Here is a 20772-nt window from a genome sequence, read left to right on the forward strand (position 1 = left end):
CAGGGCTGCCGGCAGGTGAAGACAGGTGGGTCGGGGAGGAAACTGGTGTCCAGGGTGGATGAGTTTGTCTCTGGGGTGGTGGGCTGGGCAACAGGGACCAGTGGGGGCCGGACGGCGCCCCAGCGTTGAGGGGAGAGGTGTGCGGAGCAGAAGCACTGCCCCCCGCACCCCCCGCACCCAGGGGAGGGAAGGAGGCAGAGCCCTGGAGCCTGCGGTCGCCCAGCACCGCCTGCCCGGTGACGCGGGGACGGGGCAGTCTCCACGGGCACCGTGAACGCTCTGCTCACAGGGAACCCAGCAATTTTCCACCCACTCCGTTCCCAGAAAAGCTACACTGGCTTAGAATGTCGATGGGCTGCAGTCTGGTCCCCTCCCCAAGCGCACTGCAGGCCGGCCGGGGCCGCAGGGCCTCCGAGGGTGGTGGCGGGCGGGGCGCCCACGGCCGGCTGCCCACCTGCTTGCTCGAGCGGTGGGCCTGGGTGGCGCTGAGGACAGCAGGCGTGGGCGCCAGCCCCAGCGATGAATTCTGCTTAATCACACGCGTGCCGGAGCATTTCAGGGAAGGTGCAGATGTTTGCAATTTGCTTTAAAACGCATCCAACACTTAGAAGGATGGGGGGACGGGAGCGGAAGCTGAGGACGTCACACAGCAGCCCCAGCGAGGTGATCGGGATGGGACCGGGCGGCTCAGGTGAGCTCTGCCGGCTGCTGGGGTTCCCGACCCTCCCACGACGCTGCGGAACAGCGGTGGGCTCCACCACCGGCGCCCAGGGCCGGGCACGGCCCGCACTCACACGGCAGGCCATGTGCACCTCACCTGTGGGTGGTGCCGTCCAGCGGGACCGGCTGCCCGACGGACAGGTGCCCGCCAGGCCTAGAGCCAGGTGCGTGGGGCCGAGGGAGTGCACGCCTCAGGGGCTCCAGGGCTGGTGACCGTGACAGTCCCAGATGGGGACCCACAGGAGCCACAGGGGTGGGAAGCGGCCGGACGTCCCCGTCAGCCGGGCACGAGGATGGCGGGGGTGTCGCTTCGACAGCAGCAGGGGCCGCAGCACGCTCCAGGCCCGAGAGGCGCCACAGCCGGGAGCCGGCCCCTGTGCTCCCCTCCCACGGCTGTGGGGCGTGGTTTCCGCTCCGAGTCCGGGGAGCAATGGAGACCGGGCCCCGGCTGGCCGGGGGCAGAGCCGCTGCCAGGCCGGGGCCCCCACCAGGAAGGGCCAGCGAGCGGCAGTCTATGTCTGTCTGGACGCAGGGCTGAGGGCCCGCCCCCCGGCTTCGGTGCAGCCATCTCCGCGGGACACCAAGGGTGTGGAGGTGGGTGCCCAGGCAGTCACCCTCCCAGCGCCTGGGCCCCGAGACACACGGACCACGAGGGCAGGACCCCTGGGGAGGGCCGTGTGGGGTGGGGGCTGCAGGGTGGGGTCAGGCCTGGGGCACGAGGGACGCACCCCCCACCGCCTGCACGAGCCGACTCACAGGGGAGCCCCCCGCCCCCCGCCAGGCCCGACTGCTGAGGCACACCGAGACCGAGAGGCCCTGCCCCAGCCCCAGCCCCAGCCCCGGGGGTGCTCGGCTTGTCCTCCTCCGAGAGTGCGTTCAAATCCCGCCCTGCCTCGGAGAAAGGTGTGTCTGAGCGGGCTGCTCGTGGGCCTGCTGCCCCGCCTCCAGAGGGGGCCTGCGAGCTGCCTTCCTGATGGCCGCCGGGGGTCCTGCCCCCGCCCCAGCCACTCAACCCGGGCCAGAGGCCACCCCAGATGGTGCGGCGGCCGCAGAGCCCCGGGGGAGGCCCGCACAGGCCACCCCTGGCGGGCAGTGCAGGCGCTGCGTGAGCACAGCCAGCTCCGGGCGCTGCCGGGAGCGGCCTCCTCCCCTCCCAGCTGGGAGCCGATTACGAGAAGTTCTAACCAGCGAGCGCCCTCTCCGAGCACACGCTCCCCGTTGTGTCCAACTGCAGCTGACCTCCATCATTCTTCCTTGAAGCAGCCCAACTTGAAGGCTCCTCCGGGGGGGCGGCAGGGGCGGGTGCCCCCCGAGCCGGCTCGAGCACCGCGGCTGGCACGTGCCCGCCTGGCGAGCCGAACGCCGTGGCCCTCCACCAGCCAGCTCTCCACGCCGGGCCCCCGGAGGGCGTCGTGAGCAGTCCTGCTGCTCCGAGGCCCGGGGACACAGGGGAAGGTGAGGTCCCCATCCGCACGACGGAGAAGCAGCAGCAGCAGCAGACGGACGTCACCGTCTACTGAACGGCTACTGTGTGCCAGCTGTGGTGGGCAGACGCGGCCCGTCTCCCCGACAGCCCCGTGTGGGTGCCACTGTCCCCGGTTCTATGAAGGATGAGCTGGGGGCTCAGAGGGCAAAGCCCCGACACGACCACCCAGCCGGAGGGCAGCGCCAGGTCCCAGCTGACATCTGCGGCCTCGGTGCCAGATGCCCCAGGGAACCCCACTTCCACTAGCCCCTGGCCTGTGCACCCATTTCTCCACCACCTGCCTGGGCTCCCCGGGCAGGACGCGAGTTCTCCCCGTCCTGTCTGCCACGACCAGACGGACTGGTTGTCCCCCTGGGCCTCAGCCTCCACCCTGTCCACCGCACCCTGGGGCGGAGGCAGGACGAACGACGGTTCCAGCTGCACTGGCTGACGCAGGGCCACAGGAGGCCTGGGAGGCCGCCAGCCGCAGTCCCAGGCTGCTCTCCACCGCAGAGCCAGGAAAACATCCCCGGGCCCGTCTGACACGGCACCGCTGACGGGCAGCCGGTGGACGGGCGGGCGGGCGGCCGGGGATTCACCTGCCAACAGCCCCGTCTCCCAGCTGAGGTCTTTGGCCCAATTAAACGGTGCGAGATGACAGGCCCCGGCACGGAGCGCAGCCTGGCCGCGGCTCACTGCGCCGTGCTTTATCAGAGCTGTCACTTCCACCGTCTCCAGGAATTGGTAATAAAAACGAGACGTGATTTACCCCTAATGGGTGTCAAGATAAAATCAATGGCCTGTCCAAAATATGGGGGAGCACAAACCAGCAGGCTTCCCGCCACGGAGCAATTCAGACGGGAGGGCAGACGCAGAGCACCCAGTAAAATCAAACAGTGCCAGCAGCAGTCCACGGCCACGGCCACGGGCCCGCGGCGGGGCCGTGCGCCGACGGGCTGCGGCTCCGGGGCCGGGGGCAGTGCGTCCTCCCCGCGGGACACGCGCCAGGGAGGCCGGCGAGGGGTGTGCGTGTGGGCAGGGTGGGTCCCGGGCCGCGGGAGCCACCACCCTGCGCGTGCAGGAGGGGACCGGGAGGGCGGTGACGCGCCCGCACTCACCAGCAGGGTGAGCCGCTCGAGCTGCATCTCCAGCTGCTTCTTGCTCTCCTCCAGGCGGCTCCGCTCCCCTTCCAGCTCCTCCACCTTCAGCCTGCGGGCGGGGCGGGGCGGGGCAGGGCGTGAGGAGACGGCTGCAGCCGTGAGGAGGGGCGGCCCTGTCCCCCGGGCGAGGAGGGGCAAGGCCTCGGGACAAGGCCTTGGGCCCTGACCGCAGCCAGGCGGGCGGGAGCCCCGCGGGACGTGTGGCCGCACCCTGCCCGGGACTCCGGGCGCCGAGTCTGCAGCCGGGCGAGGAGAAGGGCAAGAGCTCCCCGAGGCCTCCAGGGTCCGGGGCGCCCTCCCCTCGTGGGCCCGGCGGCCAAGCACAGGCGTCCCTGTGCGTGTGGAGGTAGGGGGCTGGGGCCCGGGCCTGCCAGGGCCAGGCTGGGCGGGAAGCCAGACGGCAGGCCCTGTGCAAACAGAGCGTGTCCCCCCTGGGGGGTCGTCAGCCAACAGTCCTCGAGGGCTAAACCCAACCCAGCGTGTGCGTGCAGCTGCAGCCGCACGAACGAGACGGTGCGGCCCATCCTGGCTGTCGGAGAACGGGCCCCCCACACAACTCCCGCTTGTGCGTTGAACACGGGGACTCCTCCTCAACCTCCTCCCCCGCAGACCGTTACCTGGCCAGGGGCAGGGGAGGACGACACGAGAGCAGGTGTGTGCGTTGTGTGTGTGAGCGTGAGCGTACGTGCGTGCAACCGTGCGTGTGAGCATGCATATGAGCGTGTGCATGTGTGAGCGTGACTGCACGTGTGAGAGCATGCGTGTGAGCGTGCATGCATGTGCATGCAAGCGTGTGAGTGTGTGACCGTGTGTGTGAAGACACACACCAGTCAGAGGGGTGAGGCCGCTGCCTCGCCCGGAGCGCGGAGAACAGCCTGGAGAGCAGAGAGGGCTGACCGCCGTGCTGCCCGCCTGAAGGTGCCGGGCCGCGCGCCGGCGGGGAGGCTGCTGCGCAGCCTGCGGAGGACGGCCAGGGCGCCGGGGGCGCGGCTGGAAAGGAGCCTGCAGCCCAGGACGTCACTGCCCGGGCGGACCGCCCGCTGGCCCAGACCCACGCCCGGTCCTGCTGGACTCGCCGCACCGTCACTGTTGGTGCCCCCCCGTCGGGAAGCCACGCGGTCTCCAGCACAGGCGCGGCGACCACCTCCTTGCGCAGCCAACACCGGGCCATCCGAGTGGCGGGAGCATGGAGGCGGGGTAGACCGGCACAGACGCCGAGGCGCCCGAGCCGCCCACACCGGGCCCTGGCCCCGCCCGGGGTGCACACGGGGTAGGGCGGCTGCGGTGGCTGCGGCTCCGGCCCGGCGGGGAGCACAGGCGTCCTCTGCCAGGAGAGCCAGGGCGCAGTGAGCACGCTCTGCTCCGAACTGGGAGCTGGCACTGGTGCTTCCTCCGCGGGGAGCATGGCCCTTCGCGACCTCACTGCCCCCAGGGTGCGGGGGGCGCACGTGAGCAGCACGGCTCCCGCGGGGGAGGCCCCTCGGCCGCATGCCCGGGCAGGCCTGGCCATGGCACGTGCGCTTGCTTCCACTCCGCCTGACAGCCGCCCGACGCCCCCTCAGGCCCGAAGACTCGTTCCGCTGACAGGTCTCTCCTCGCGGAGCCCGGAAGACGCCGTGCGCTCCGGCCCCTGCCGCTCCCACGAGCAGCTCGCTGTCACTCAGAGCGGCGCTCCCCGCGGACGAAGAGGCACTCCTTCCTCGCTGCCTTCCGGCTCCCCGTCTGCGGCTTCCAGAAGATTAATTAGCGGGTGTCACTGCGCGAGCCTCTTCGCCTTTCTGCTCTGTGGGGCTCACTCGGCTCCCGCAAGCTGTGGGCTGAGACCTGCCACGAAGCTTGGGGGATTTCCAGCCCCCTGCGTCTTCGGGCACCGCGTCTTCCCACCCCCCCGGCGCCGGCTCCCCCGCTCGTGGGCCCGCTCCGACGACCATCCTGTGTGCAAGGGTCCTTGGCCCCAGGGCTCTGCTTGGGCTCATCCCCAGCCGCCGCCCTCTCCCCAGCTGCTCTCCACCGGCCTGTGCGGTTCTTCCCTCCGACCTTCTGCTTGCCGTGCCGTCCCGGCCCATGGTGCGTGTCCGGTCCTCTCGAGAAGCACCCCCTCGCTCTCCGTCGAGGGCCAGCACTCCCGCTTGGTCGACTTCGCGCTCAGCCCTGCTGGCGCCGGGGTTCTGTGATGCCCACACCCGTGCCCCGCACAGCCGACGCGGCCGCCCGCGGCCCCTCCTCCTTTGGCGACAACTGGCTGGCTCTGGGCGCGAGCAGAGACTTCCGCTGCGCCCTGGACCCTCGGAGCCTCAGGCAGGGAAGTCTGTACCCCACAGACCTTCTGGCAGGTGGCCCCGTGTCCGGGGGACTCGAACCCGGGGCCCTGCAGACAGAGGGGTGCCCGCTGGGCTCCCCACGGCCCCACTGACACCAGGGGCAGGAAGCCAGGGCGCCTTGCTGCTCCGTGGGGGGGGGGAGGGGCAGCAGGGGCTTCTGCTGAGCCTGTAACCTGGCAGCCAGCCCCACTCTGCTTCGGCCCTTCGTGCCCCCGAGCTGGGGCGGCAGGAAACTCGCGCCTGTGCAGAGGGCTTGGGGGGACAGTGGTCCCCGCTGACCCGTGGACCCCACCGGGGGTTGCCACCAGTGCCTGGGGCGGGGCGGGAGCCGGGCCTTCCCTGGAGCTGCCTGCGCTCACCGTGGCCTGTCGCCCCGCCCCCAGGTCCGAGGGCGGCACCAAGGAGGCGTGGGGTGCCCGCCCCCAGGCCTTCCTCGGACTCAGGGTCCCGTGCGGGCCGCCCTCTCCCCACCTTCCAGGGCCCCCACACTGCTGGGCCAGGTGAGAGCGTGGAGTCCTGGGCGGGGAGGGAGCTGATCCCTCAGACCGGACCGGAAATCAAAGATGTTTTTGAAAACCAGCCCTCCACACACCAGACGTTTCCCTTCCGTGGACGGACCCAGCAGGCCCCTGGGCTGAGGGCTCAGGGTAAGGGGCGAAGGCCCCCCGGGGAGGAGGAGGGCCGGCAGCACCGGCACGTGACCAGCCCCGAGGAGGGCCGGTCGCCGGGGCCCGGGGAGGCTCAGCCCAGGCCCGCCGAGCACAGAGCCCGTCCGGGGCCGTTCCGAGGGGCTCCCGGACGCCGGCGAAAGGTGGGCGGATGTCCGGGACCGCCCCACGCGTGAGGGGTCCGAGTGCCCACGGGAAGAGAACGCAGCGACGTGGAGGACTCTCTGCCCGGCGAGAAGCGCAGCTCGGAGGGCCGGCCCGTCGTCCCGTCGGAGGGACGGGGACGGTGACGCGCCGTGTCCGCGGACGGCGCCCCCCACGAGGGAGAGCCTTCCGAGGACGGCAGCCGGTCTCAGGGCACACGCGGCAGCAGGAGTCAGGTGAGGCTGACGAACCCAAGAAAAGGTTACGGCACGCAGGAAGAGCAGATGGAAAACAGAACAAGAATGTTTTTAGAACAGGGACTAACTTGGGAAGTTCAGCGTCCAGACGGCAGCTCCAGAAAGAGCAGAGAAGGTGGAAGAGGAGAGACCACTGACGAATAGCGGCAGAGACACCTCGGGAACCGAAGGGGGAGCCGCCGCATGGAGCAGCCCGACCCCGGCACAGCCCCACAGGGACCGGCCGCGGCGGGGCTCGGGGCCGCGCTGGGGCCCTGGGGCCGCAGAGAGGAGACCAGGCACCAGCCGGGGGCCCGGGGGCTTCCCAGCTCCACCGTGCAGGCAGGGCAAGGAGCTCGGAGACGGCCCCCCGTCATCCAGAGGTCAGGGCCCCGCTCAGGGTGGGCCTCCTAAAGCTGCTGGTGGGGTAAGCGTGCGGCCGAGGGGACTCCCCGTCCCACCTGGGACACCGGTGCGGACCGGGAGTGCATGGCCAGCGCCCTCTGGGCAGCGCCCTCAGGCCCACAGTGATCGCCCGTCACCCTGCGGACACAAGGGCCCCGGTCCTTCCCAGACGGGCCCGAGGCGGACAGCGCGGTCGAGCAGGAGCTGGGCCCGGCCGGGAGGAGCAGGGCGCCCGGGGATGGGGCACGGGGGGGGGGTGGTGCCCGGGGACCCGGCAGTCCTGTGGACGGGACGGACACTGAGACCCGCGAGGGGCGAGGGGCACGGGGGCGAGTCCCAGCCGGGAAGGGGGCCGTCCACACGCCCCCCTTGGGGCCCCGGAGCCCGCCTGACCGGTGCGGCCCCCAGCAGCCGGCCCTCGGCCGGTGTCCCCAGCGGGCAGCGGGCTCGCGCAGTCAGGCCCTGCTCAGCCCGAGGGCAGCCCCTCGAGCGGCCTCTCCCAGCAAAGCACACGCGCAGACGCTGACCTGATTCCCCGCGTCAGCCGCCGGCCCCCCCTCCACCACGGCGTCCCCTGCCCCGGGGGGACGAGTGGCTTCGATCTCGGTGTGCAGACGGTGCCGACGAAACCTTTGTCTCAGCAGTTACAAAGTACGCACCAGCAACTGGGTCCAAGGCGTGCCAGCCCGCACAAGTCGCACACACGCCTGGCCACACGCCTGGCCACGCAGAGCAGCCTGCGCCTGAGAGTGGGGGACGCCGGGCGGGGCAGAGGGCGGGCTCCCTGACTGCGGCTTGGGGGGGAGGCTGGGAGCCATGCCCGCCACGCAGGCCCGGGGGGGACGCGGGCCCGGGGAGGATGCCGTCCAGCAGCATCAGCCCCACCTGCCCCGCACCCGCGGCCCCCCAGGACTTAACAGCTGCTGCCCCGGGGCTTAGGGACCTGCGTCCATGGGCTTCTCAGGGCGCTCGAGACCCCTCAGGGTCTGGTCCCAGCGATGGCCATCCTGCGCCCAGCACTCCATGACCCCCCGGAAGAGCCTGTCTGCACCCTAGCCTGGACCATGCCCCTGCTGCCCTCCAGGCCCTCACACAGGACGTGCTCGGGTGCCCCAACCTCCAACGCCCTCCAGCCCACCCTGACCGCGAGAGCTGTCTGCGCTGCTGGCCTGGGGCTGCCCCCTGCAGCCAGGCCCAGGAGGGCATGCCCCTCCTCTCTGTGTGGCCGGCCCCCTCGCCAAGCCCCTCTCCGGTCCGCTCCGCACTGGGCGGCCGGCTGCCTCTCATCTCCACCCGTGGCCCTGCCCTTCCTGCTCTGCCGTGGGACGCTGTCCCTGGCTCCCGGCACTGGGACCCGCCTGCAACCTGCTGCCCTTTCCTGCCCCCCAGGCCCTTGCAGGGGCCCCCCCGCCCCCGCCCCGCACCGGGGTGGGGCCTGCAGATGCCCCGCCGCACATCCTGTGGCCTGTGTGTGTGGGCAGGGCCCCTCCCAGTCCCCCCCCACCGCCAGGTCTGTGGCACAGAGCAAACGGGCTGTGGCTGCGCCATCCCCTCCCCACGCTCGGCCCTGGGGACACGCACCCCACACGGTCTCTCAACGAGACAACGGCTGAGCCAATGAGGAGCAGGCAAGCAGTGGCGGAAGAAGCAGGGGGACCCCAGAGACAGCGGTATCTCCGGCCCAGGTCCACCCCCAAGCTGTGCTCAGGGAAGGGGGTGGGGGCCGAGGGCAGAGGTGGTCGGGACCGCACCTACTGGGGCTCACCGTGCACCAGGACGCTCGGCACATGGGGCGGGGGTGTTTCCGGTGACGAGAGCACAGCCTCAGGAGAGGGTGGCGCAGCTGCAGCCACGGGCCAGCCAGCGCCCCCACCCTCGACCCCGTGCCATCTCTCCTGGGACTGGGGTCTCCATCCGCCTGGCGGGCCCCAGGCGGGCCCCCCCGAGCCGCAGGAGCGGCTGCTGCGGTGGGCGCCCGCGCTGGCCTGGGGCACACGCTCGAGCAGGAGCGGGCTGACAGCCCTGGGCGCCCGGAGTCACTCGCTGAGCTCACTCGGCTGCACTCGGAGGTTCTGGGGGGACGGTGCCCACCCACCCGTGGGCCCCTTTCCGGGGACAGCTCGGGACCCAGGGAGAGCCAGCAGCAGGCCTTCAGCACCTGCCTCTGTCCCCCGAAAACTGTCCTCAAGGATGAGCCGTGGGGCAGGACAGCAGACGAGCCGCCCCCGCCCCCCCGCACCCCCCCACAAGGCTGTGGCCTGGAGAGAGGCGGGGGGCAGGGGGAGGACAGTGCTCCCCTGCCAGGCGGCGTACGGGGGCGCGTGCCTGCTCGGGCTGCAGCTCTGAGAGCAACCAAGTCCCCCCTGCAGTCAGCCCCAGACGGGCGCACGGGGCCCCCGCCGCCCCCGGGGCCGGCACGCACGGTGGAGGAGGAGAGACCCCTGCAGTCCGCCTTGGGACAGCAGTCCCCGCCTCTCCTGCGCCCTGGGGACACCGAGAGGCCGGCTGTCCGAGCCCGCCTGAGAAAGGGCGCTGGGAAGAGCCCCAAGCCCGTGTGGAGTGGGGGACGCGATCCTGTGCAGAGAGGAAGCGAGGTGCAAGGTGCGGGTGGGACGGGAGAAGAAGGTGTGGGGGGGGCGGGGGGAGGGGCTGGCGGGGCGGGGCGTACCTGAGCTCGCCGGCCTCCTCCCGGGACAGCAGCACGCTCTGCTCGGCAGGGCCCGCCTGGGACCGCAGCACCTTCAGCTCCATCTCCAGCTGCACGGAGGGGACAGCGCGGGGTCAGCTCGCGGCACTGCGCAGCCCGCCCCTGGGCCCCTGGAGCCCTCCCTGGCCAGCCCTGGAGTCCGGGGGCCCCCCCCCGTGCAGGGAGGTGTCCAGGCTGCCAGGCTGCCCGGCGTGGTGGGGCCGGGCAGACACAGCTGCCTGCTCTGGGCGAGCACTGGCCCCAGGACACAGACCCGGCCGCTCGGGGGTGCCCTGGGGTGCCTCGGCGCCTGAGGACGGCCCGGGGGGCAGGAAGAACACTCTAAACGCCCCCACGCCCCCACCGGTGCGGTCGGTCGTGGCGCTTCACCTGCTGCACCGACTCCCTCCGCAGGACGGCGGGCTGCACGCAGGCTGCGTGCCTTTGGGGCGGGGGGCGGACGCGAACCTCCTGACCACCCCCCCCAACCGTGGTGCCGCAGTCGGGGCTGGGGAGTGGGGGGGCCGCGCCCACCCACCCGGGCCCTGGGCGCAGGGGTGGGGACCAGGCAGGGGGTCTGGGCCAGGGCCTTCCCAGGACGGAGCCTCTGAGCGGCGGGGACAGGACAGCGCCCACCCAAAGCAGCGCCCAGCCGTCCTGCGCTTCCTCCCCGGCACGCGGCCCCGGAGCCGCCCGCGGGACGCCGCAGCCCGTGCCCGTGTGTGCCTGCGGGCGGGGTCCTCGCAGGGGCTGGCGTCACGCTCACGTCCGAAAGCATCCCCTTCCCACGCACCAGGGTGCTGTCGCAGTGTGCACGGCGTCTGCGTGCTGAGAGCCAGCCGGAATTTTCCGTGCAAGTGACTCAGCCTGCCTCGGCTCCGATCCGCTGCTTCCCGCTGGGGGAGGACGGGAGCGGTCACTTGGTGACAACTTTGTAATGACCCTACTGGTCGAAACCTCTCTCTCTGCTGGAGCAGCGCTAGGTCTTAATTTCCAGGGAAATCATCATAATTCCTGATTCTCTTTGCAGAACTCCCGTGGAATCCATCATTCTCTTCAGACTCATTGTTTTTGCCTGCCTGTGTTTCCTCCACCCACGGTCGAGGGAGGGGGCACCGGGCGCGCACCGCCCTCAGGCCTGCCGGGCACCCCGGCGGTCACGCTCACCGCGGGGGGCGGGGCTGCCTGTTCGCTCCTCGCCAGGACTGCGAGCGGCTCACGGTTTACCGGCTTCTTCCACAGCGCAGGCGTTCGTACTTGTTTATTATTTCCACCATTTCCCGCTCTCTCATTAACTCCTCTTTCCGTCTTTACAAGTTCCTCCCCGTGCTCTAACTGGTTCATTTTCCTCCAGCCTGTGCGTGGGCACGCTCTCCCGTTCAATAAGGCAAATATTTGAGCCCGGGTTCTCCTTCTGAGCCCGCGCCGGCCGGTCCCCGCGGCTCCCAGGGCAGCCGTGTCCGTGACGGCAGGCGCCTGGGCCCGCGGGCACTTCCGAGTCACGCTCCTTGTCCGGCCCAGCCGTGGTTCCAGCCCGAGACTTCCGTTCTCTTTTCGTTTCTATTTCTCTTCCTTTTAAATTTCCAAGTGTTAGGAGCGGCTTTTTTTTTTCCTTTCTTAATTTCACATTCCATTACAGCATGGTCAGAGGAGGCTGTCTATACTAGTTCTGCCTATGTGGTTCACGAAGGTTCTCTTTACTACCTAACATGTGATTGATTCGTTCTTGCGAACGTTTTCTGTATTTTTTCGAAGCGTCCTTCAGTTCTGGGGTTAACTTCTACTTTACGTGTACATGCACATACATGAAACACACCCAGACTGCCCCCTGCTCTGTCGTGGACTGAGAAGCACAGCGGGTTCTCCGGTCGCTGGCGTCCCTCACGACCCCCGTGGAGTCTCTCATTCCTGCTCTGCGGCCCCCGTCGGCATCCCAGTGGGCAGGTCCACGGAGGCACCCTTGTTACGGCAGACGGCCCCGCCTGGTTTGCTGCGACGCGCCCGGGCCGGAGAGCAAGCTCCCTGCGCGGCGGCCACCCGGCTGCGGCCGCTCCACCGCCCGCCCGAGGCTCCCGGGCTCCTCCCTGTGGCCGATCGGGAAGCCCCCCACCCCCGCCAGCCTCCGACGGGAGAGGTCGGCCCCCTCGGGCCCTGGCGCACGGCTGCGTCTACTTCTGCCCTGCTGTCTTGTTACATGCTCTGCCTCGTAACTTCCATGATCGTTTCGTTCTGGGGTCTTCTTGTCCTGTTTGCGTTCTTGTGTCCTAGTGGTTTTTATGCCTTCAGTTTATGTAACGTTCACACTTGTGTTTCTGACAGTTCCTATTATCTCCTTTACCGAGTACCTGGCTAATCCAATGCGTTATTGCTGGGCCACAGTGGGGGCTGGGGGGTCCCCCCAGCCTGGGGGCTCAGAGCTGGGGCCCCGAGGAGGCTGAGACTCGCTCGCCCACGGCCACCCCCACCAGGCTCACACTTCGCCGCGGAAACCCTCGCGGGCCGCTTTAAAGAAAGTCAGGGGACGAGCTGGACAGTGTCCTCTGAGAGACCCTGCCGAGCGACTCAGAGCACGGAGCCCCATTCCAGGGCCTGCGGCGGCGAGGCAGCGTGCCTCCCAGCAGAGGGCCACAGTGCGGCATGCCGGGCTCGAGGCGTGGCCCGGGACGGCGGACGCCCCAGCTCCAAGGGCCCCGCACTGCGCTGTTGCTGCGCCGCTCCTGGAGCCCAGTGAGGGAACGGCCACGGGAAAGGGGACTCAAGGAAGACGTCGGCTCAATCACACCAAGTTGTGAGGGCTGTAGTTCTTCTTAAATCAGAGCATACACCTTCTGCTCTCACTCCCTGAAGCGTGTAAAATACCGGAGAGCTTCCTGCTTGCGGTAAGAGCCCCGTCTCCCCCGCCGCCGCGGGCCGCGTCCCACCAGGGCGAGGTGCGGCCCCCGCACGGCTGCGGGCCGGGGCGTCTTCACTTGTCACAGTAACTGCATTAAAGAAAAAGCATGAATTGTATGTGTGCTTTTAATTAGCACGGGTTTGCTAATTAATAACAGAAAGTCCAACTGTCTTGGTCCTGTCATCTGCAATTAGTTAAGGATGCTCAGATCTCTCTCTTTCCTCTCCTTGCCTGAGCAGCGCGCTCGGTCTGTGCTGGGAACCAGCAGGCCGGGGCTGCGGGCTGGGGGGCAGGAAGGACGGGCCATGCCTGGGGGCCCGGGCAGAGGCACGGAGCCAGCAGTTGGCGACCCCTGAGCCCTGCTTTCTCGGGACCAGGCGCCCGAGCACACATATGGGTGCAAGACCGTCCCCAGGAGGGCGGGCGGGCGGGCCGGCTAGGAGCCAGGCCAGGGCTGACCCCTGGCCTCCCGTGAGCTCTGGGCCGCGGGTGCCCCTCCCTTCTCTCCCTCCAGACCGGGGGGGGACAGCAGAGCAGACCCCGCCTCCTAACCAAGTGGAATGCATCCAGTGGGACGCCACCCCGTGGGGCGCTGAGCACAGACCTGTCACTCCGGACCTCACCCCTGCTCTGCTGCTCCCACAGCCCGTTACAGCGGGGGCGCGGCGTCTCCTGGGGTGGCCCTGCCCTCCGGGGCCCCCTGACTCCCAGCTGCCGCTCCCACGCCCGTGTCCGGACGTGGGAGCAGCCTGATGGGTCTCTGCCTCCTGGCGCCTGTGCTCACCCGCAGGACACGGTGCCAGGTGCACTGCTGGCCTGGACCCCGGAGACCCAGGCCCCGGCCCACAGTGTCCACAGCGTCTCCGACACCCCACCTCCCCTCGCCCTCGGCCTCCGGTCTGACCGACCACTGCTGAGCCTCGCGCCTGCAGCCGCCCCCCGCCCGACTGCAGGCTCTGGGCTCAGCCAGTGCGGACAGCTCCAGGGCACCCCCAAGTGTGAGCCGATGTCAGGCCCACCCAGCCCTGCCCTCCAGTGCAGCACAGCAGTGCAGGTGGCAGCAAGGACCCCCCCCACAGGCCGTGGGGACCGCCCACGACAGATAAGGCAAATTTAAGAACACGTCACGGCCACTTGGAGGGGGACCTGCTGAAGGTCAGGGACACAACGCTAAGGAAGCGATGACACTAAAGCAGAGCCTCTGACCTGTGACACAGCCCCAGAGCCTGTCCCAGTGCCAATGGCAGCCTCGCCCAGCTCGCCCAACCAGACGGCGGGCACTCCTGGTGGCCTCCCTGTCCTCGGGGACAGGCCGAGGGATGGGCAGCATGGAGGGACTCACAGCCTGCACGGGGCAAACGCGCCCCCCAGGCCAAGTCCCCACGTGGGGGTGAGGCGAGGGCCCGCACCTGCCATTCCCCCACTGGGCTCGTGGGCAGCCACCTGCGGCAGGAGGGCCAACGTGGTCCGGGAGACGGCTGAGCGAGAGCCCACCTGCCAGCGCGGCGGGGAGGGGGCGGCCCCACGGCAGGCCTGCACGGGCCGGACGTGCTGCCTCGGTGGGCACGCGCTGTGGGCAGGGCCCGCCCGGGGCCGGGGTGGCACACTGACAGCACGGGCGCTGGGGACCGGCGGGGACTTGGGCAGGAAGCGGGTCCCTGGCCCCGCCTCACAGCAGGGCACCACGCCTGCCTCTGGGAGCCGGGACTCAGCTCCCAGACCCCGTGCCCTCGCAGGGACCGCGGCTGCCAGGGACACAGCACACGAGGCGCCCCGAACCCCGCCGCCCTGTGCCCCAGGGCCCCGCCAGGCACGCCTCAGGGACTCACCGTGTCCGCCCTCTGCTTCTGGCTCCCCAGCTCCTCCAGCGCCTGCGCCAGCTGAGCCTGCAGGACAGGACAGACAGCAGGGTCAGGGGCACCTCCCCGCTGCTGCCACCCCGGCCCACCTAGTGGGGGCGGGGCAGCAGCAGCCGGCCCCCGGGGGAGGGGAGGGGAGGGAACCGAGGGACAGCGGGGACGCAGTGCTGGCAGGACCCGTCCTCACAGCTGCCGCCAGACAGCCCCTGCGGGGCGGCCAAGGGCAGAGACAGAGACGGGGCCAGTCCCCGCGAGGGGCGGGGAGGCCACGGCCGCCTCTGGGTCTGGGGGAGGGGGGACATCCAGCAGAGCCCAAGGCCTGACCACCGCCCACCAACCAGGACCCCGGCCCGCCCCGGGGCAGAGACGCAGGGGACGCCGCCTGCCCGTCGTCGGGGAGGCCGTCCTCTCACGGGCCGGCGGAGCTCGGGCCTCGGTGAGTCAGCTGCACCTGGAGCCTCCACGGCGGCGGCTGCCACGCGACAGGCAGCACCCCAAAGAGGGGGCCGGGGGGCTCAGGCCTGCTCCCTCGCACAGCCCTGCCCGGTCCTCGAAGCCACGAGCGGGGTGTGCACGGCTGCCCCAGGCCACACGTGGGGCCTCCTCCCGGCTCTCAGCCTCACCAGGCCGGGCCGCTCACTGAACCCGAGAGCGCCCCGGCCACACTTTCTCCCCAGGCCCGGGCCTCTGGGCTGAGCAGGGAGGGTCCAGGCCCGACCCCCTGGAGCACTGAGTGGAGCCACTACCTCCAAAGGGGGAGGGGCTGCCTATTTCCAGAACCTGAGGCAGCTGGCCCCTCTTCACCAGGGTGCTGACCCTCCAAACAAGCCAGGAGACGAGCCAGCTGGCCTGGACCAGGAATGTCCGGCCGCTACCTGCAAATGCTTGGGTCCTCCCCTCCGGCTGCAGCTCAGGCCTGGGTGGGGCTCTTGTGGATGCTGAAGGGGCCCACTGGGCAGCACAGCGGGTGTTCAGAGGGTGTGTGGGTCATGGCCAGAGGGCCTGATGGCCACAGACCCGCTGCCCCACCCACAGACCCCGGAGTGCTGCGCCCCTTGTCCCTCGGCCATGGATGGCCTCACTGGGACACCGGGGCCTCGGTTCCTGAAGCTGTGACGGGCACAGAGCCAGCGGCCCGAGCACTGAGGCTGGATTCCGGGGCAGCCCAGCCTCAAAGACGGAGGGTGCTGGGGAGCAGGAGTGGCAGGCGGGGTCCCCATCACCACAGAGGCCGGGGGGCCGGGCAGAGGGAGGAGACCAGCGAAGGGCCGCTGGCCTCCAGAGGCCCCATCGAGAGGAGGTGGGAGTGACTGGAGCCCCAGTGTGGACAGTGTGTGAGCTCCCACAGCCACGACCAGGGCAGAAAGGGACACGCGGCCAGTGGGCAGCCGGCAGGGCCAGGGGCATCCTCCACCTCCCCAAATTCTCCCGCCACTCCAGGAGACGGAAGGGGAGGCTAGGTGACCGACTGCCTGCAGCACTGCTGATGTGGGAGCCGGGGACCTGCTCTGCTGACCCCGGACAGGCCAGGCGAACTGGGACCAGCGGTCCCGTGCCAGCGACTGGAGGAGCACAGACAGATGGGGGGGCGGGGCCTGTCCGCCGGCTGCCCCCGAGTTTGTGAGCTGCGTCAGACCCTCCGAGGGGGCACTGGGCCCCAGCTGGCAGCCCCAGGGCCGTGGCCAGGTGGAAGGCAGGTGACCACGCTGGGCAGTGAGCCGAGGACACTGTTGGCCCCCGTCACCAGATCACCGGAACACGTGGCCCCAGGGGTGCCAGGACCGCCGGCTCGGCTGTGGGCGGTGAGGGCGCACGTGGCAGGTGGGCAGGAGAAGCTGCCGTGCAGGAGCGCCAGGACGGCTGGGGGTCCCCCCCTCGCTGACGCTCCGGGGAGGCCGGCGTGCTGCCCCGACGGTGCACCGGCGCCCAGCAGCCACGCCTGGGCAGTCCCGGCTCGGCCCTCGGGGGTGCCCCCCCCCCCGCCCCCGCACACTCACCTCCATCTCCGAGCTGTGGGCGTGCACCTTCTGCACCATGTCCTCGGCCTCGCGCATGCGCCGGGTCAGCTGGGGCGAGTGCTCGGCCGGCGCCAGCTCGCTGTCGTAGGAGCCCAGGATGGCGCGCATCCCGTCCCGCTCCTGTGGGCACAGGGGCTGGGGGTCAGGCCCGGGGCGGGGGGCGTGACGCTGCAGGGACAGGGTGCAGGGAGACGCCACAGGGCCCCGCACACAGCTCCTCCTCCGCTCCGGAGGGGCCGCCTCGGCTCGGCCAGCCCGTCCCTGCCTGGGCACGGCGCGCTCTGGGCTGGCGGGACTGACCCCCTGAGCCTCAACAAACAGCCCAGGAAATCACAGGTGGGGCCAGGCTAGGACGGGGCTGGAGGACCTTGCCTCCTGTGACCCTTGACCTTGACCCAGGACCCTCAGAGCCAGGGTCCCAGGAAGGAGAGAGCCGCTCGAGCAGGGAGGCAGCAGGCGTCCAGAAGAACCGAGAAACCAAAGCTCCACCCACCTGCCGAGCCCGCTGCCCCAGGGAGCTCATGCACACACGCCCCCCTCGGAGCGGCCGGGGCGGGGCCGCCCCAGTCTCTGCCGGGGCAGCACAGCCCAGGAGGGTGGCTCATCCGCTCGTCTCCAAGGACGGCTGTGCAGTCCACGCCACCACAGCGGGGCGGCGGGGCGCTGCCCTCGGATGAGGCCCACCACGGTTGGTCGACTGCGGGGCCATCTCATCCGCAGACGGGTGCACCCCCTGCCGCAGCTGGGTTTGGGGGGACAGCTGCCAGGAGAGGCGGGCCCAGCCCCCGTGGCAGGGGCCAGGTGGGACACAGGCAGAGCCAGCCCCAGCACTGGCTCGCAGGGACGCTCTCAGCCCCCGGGGCAAGCCCCCGCACCGCCCTACCCCCGGGTGCGGGGCCCAGTTCCCCTTCAACTCAGTGGTCTCTCAGTTGGTGCCCCGCACCCCCAGGCACCCATCAACTGCTCGGCTTCTCCGAGTGCAGACACCGCCCCCCGACGCCCAGCCCCTGCTCCCCAGGCGGGGTGGGAGGGGGCGTGGGGCCCGCAGACCCCGGGTCCTCCCCCGGAACCTGGCGCCCCCCGGGCCTGCCGCCATGGCCACCGAGCGTCCTCCCTCGCGGGCCTGTGACTCAGCGTCACCTGGCACGGACTTCGTAATTAGTCGGTGACAAAAAACTCAATAAGCGGGAAATTAAAGTTACAAATCCAAGTGGAACCGGTCACATATCCATGGAAAATTTGTTTCCACGGGAAGGTTTATTGAGTGTCATCGTTTTATTGAAACCCTCTATCATCCCACTGACTTTTATGGTTTCGAGCTGGTTACCGAGTTACCACGCAAGGGCTGGGGAGGGGCTCCCTCTCACAAACAAGCCGCAAGCGGCGCCTTCATTGACCATAAATCCCCACACGCCCCCTCCCCCCTCCCGCTGCATCTGCAGGCTGGCTGTGGCCGGGGGAGAGGACAGTGGAAAACGGAGGGTTTGCCGTCGGCACCTTTCAGAGAAACTGCTTTGTCACTGAGCAGCGCCGGCCTGATTGGAAAACGACTTTTTAATGACCGGCTCCACTTGCGGGAAAGTTTGCTTCCTTCCCCTGGAGCAAGTGTGGCAACCGCTGGCTGAGCAGCCGGGTGCCCAGGCTGCCGCGGAAGCGCAGACGCGCCCTGGGGAGCCCCCGCTGGGACGCACGCCGCTGGGCGCCGCTCCAGGGGCCGGGGCAGGCCGGCTGGGGAGCCGCCGCGTCTCCTCCTCACGCGTACCTCGCAGCGACTGAATGAGTGGAGAAGTGACCAGGGTGGCGCAGGACAGGAGGGCGCCCTCACCCACCCCCGCCCACCGGGCTGCTCACCCAGAGGGGCAGAGGTGGCGGCTGAGACCCCACTCTGCCGGGGGAAAGGCGGGCGGCTGGGCGGCTGGGCAGCAGCGGGTCTGCACCCAACCTGTGGACCGCGCCCCGCTGGCATGGGGGGCCGAGGGTTCAGCCTTGCAGCACCCCTGGGCTGGCCAACAAGGGCGCCCAGACGCACAGCTCGAGGCCGGACTGTGGCCACAGGCTTGCTGCCTGCCCCTCGCCTGCCCCAAGCCCGCAGGCCAGCGCCGAGGGCGGGGCCCGGTGTCCTGGAAGCCCTGCCCACCGGGCGCCCACACCTGAGGACCGCAGAGGTGGAGCGGGTTTTGGCAAACCGACGCCTTCCCCTCCTAGGACACCAGGGGTCGAAGAGCTCCGGGGTGCTGCGAAGGGGCAGGAGGAACCCGAGTGAAGCCGGGTAAGAATGGAGTTCGGGCCCAGGCCCCCATTTTCTGGAAAAGCAGCCGAGGTGCAGAGGTGCGAAGCTGCCTGTCTGAAGCCCCTCAGGGAGGGACGCCAATGACCGGCGGGCGGCCACGTCCCACAGCCAGGCCCGGCCCCAGCAGCCTGAGCAGAGAAGGGCGCTCTGGAAAAGGCGCCATCGAGCACCGCCCACGGCACCAGCCGCAGCCGCAGCCCTCACGAGAGGGCCGCCCAGAAGACCGCAGGTGCGCAGCATCGCGCAGAGAAGACGCAGCGGCCTGCGGGAGCGGACACTGGGCCGTGCCCCCCAGCGAGAGGAGCTGGGGCCGCACGGGCGTCATCTGACCACCGACACCCGCCCAGGCAGGAGAGCGCGCCGGGTCCCCCGTGGGCGTGCACGGGCCGAGCTCCGCACACGGCCTGAAAACGCAGGGCTGCTGCAGAGGAGAGCACCGCCCCCGTGGGGCGGCGCGAACGGCACTCGCGTCAGGAAGGTGGCCGTAGTGGGCACAGGAGAGCCCCCAAGGGGGCTTGAGATGGACGCAGCGGAGCTCACTGATGCCGAGAGCTTCTGGAAAGAGAGACAGAGGCGCGATCTCCACCCAGACCCCAGACCCCCGACCCCCGACCGAAGGCGAGCCTCCAGGACGCACAGCGCAGACACGCACCCCCGAGCGCGCACGCACCCCCGAGCGCGAGGCGGGAGGAAGCAGCGTGGGCGGCGGCTCTGTCCGATGGGGGTCTCACCAGGGCGCACCTCCAAACGCAGCAGCACGGGCTGCGATGAGGGTCAGGGGCAGTGGGCGCCGGCGCTGGGGCGAGAGCCACGCCTGCTCACGGCCAACAGGCATGGGAACGGCCCCCCCGCCCTCCACGCACAAGAGGGCCGGCAATGCGGCTCCACGCCAGGCGAGGGAGACAAGTGCCCGGGCCCTCGGAGCCCGGAGACCGCCCCCCGCTGGTGCGGGACTCAGAGGGCAATTCCAGCGACACGGTGCTGCCGGCTTGAATGCAGAACTTGGACACCGTTCCCAAACGCACTCCTGGCTTGGCTTCCTCCGAGGAGATGAGGCTAATTCAGAGCAGGCACAGCACCTGCTCCGGCCCCTGTGACCCCAAGAACATGCCTGAACACGCGTGTCAGTGTGTGGAGGACGGGCGGCCCCGCCCTCTGCGAGTGTGCAGGCAGGGGGGCGAGGTGGGGCCTTCCTCAGGGGGCTGGTGCGTGGCGATGAGGCCCATGGCGGGCTGCCACGTGGCCCGGCCCCCCAGACCCAGACTGCACCCCTGCCCATCCTCCCAAGACCACCCTCTCGTCCACTGCTCCGTGTTTCTCACCCCTCCGCCCCCAACCGCCTCATGACGGAGCGCCTGCGACCGCCCAGCAGGCCGCTGTCCGCTGGGCACGTCCCTGCTGGCTGCCAGGGGCAGAGCAGCCCTGCAAGGGGACACGGCCTCCTGACCCCCCCGCCAGGAGTCTCGTCTGGAACTGCCGGGCGTCCCCCTGCAGGGCGGCCGGCGGTCAGGTGCCCTCCCAGCGCAACAGTGTCCGGTCGGGTCCCCCACTGCCCCGGGCCCACGCGGGGCCCCAGGTGCGGGGAGCAGGCCCGTCTGGGCCTCCGGCAGGCACAGCCGTGAGTCACTGGAGGCCCCGGGCCGCCTGGCTTCCGGCGCCACCTCCCCGCCACCCTCTCCCGCCCACGCAGAGCCAGAGCGCTGGGGGCGAGCGCTGCACCTCTCACCAGCAAGCCGTGTTCTCACAACTCCCTCCTCCTGACGAAAAGCTCAGCAACACCCAGTGCGGGGGAGTGGAATCAATTGAGATTTCCCGGAGCAACCTCCCCGAGCTCTCGCACTGCTGGCTGCACACTCCATTTCGTCTAGGTCGCTGGCGTGGCGCGCCCCGGCCCGAGCTCACCACCA

The 20772-nt window shown here is 70.2% G+C and overlaps 1 protein-coding gene across 1 annotated transcript in view; it reads right to left on the reverse strand.

The window, feature by feature from the left end:
* MAD1L1 (mitotic arrest deficient 1 like 1) overlaps nucleotides 1-20772 on the reverse strand; it is a 108463-nt gene that overhangs the window by 22432 nt on the left and 65259 nt on the right. Inside the window, exons 12-15 of the mRNA XM_045824591.1 lie at nucleotides 16555-16695; nucleotides 14528-14584; nucleotides 9788-9876; nucleotides 3304-3394 (exon numbers count right to left, since the gene is read on the reverse strand). Coding sequence (XP_045680547.1) covers nucleotides 3304-3394; nucleotides 9788-9876; nucleotides 14528-14584; nucleotides 16555-16695 — 378 coding nt within the window. The remainder of the gene's footprint in view (nucleotides 1-3303; nucleotides 3395-9787; nucleotides 9877-14527; nucleotides 14585-16554; nucleotides 16696-20772) is intronic.

This window comes from Phyllostomus hastatus, unplaced genomic scaffold, assembly GCF_019186645.2.
Source record: "Phyllostomus hastatus isolate PE091 unplaced genomic scaffold, TTU_PhHast_1.1 phas_contig_150, whole genome shotgun sequence".
Lineage (NCBI taxonomy): Eukaryota > Metazoa > Chordata > Mammalia > Chiroptera > Phyllostomidae > Phyllostomus > Phyllostomus hastatus.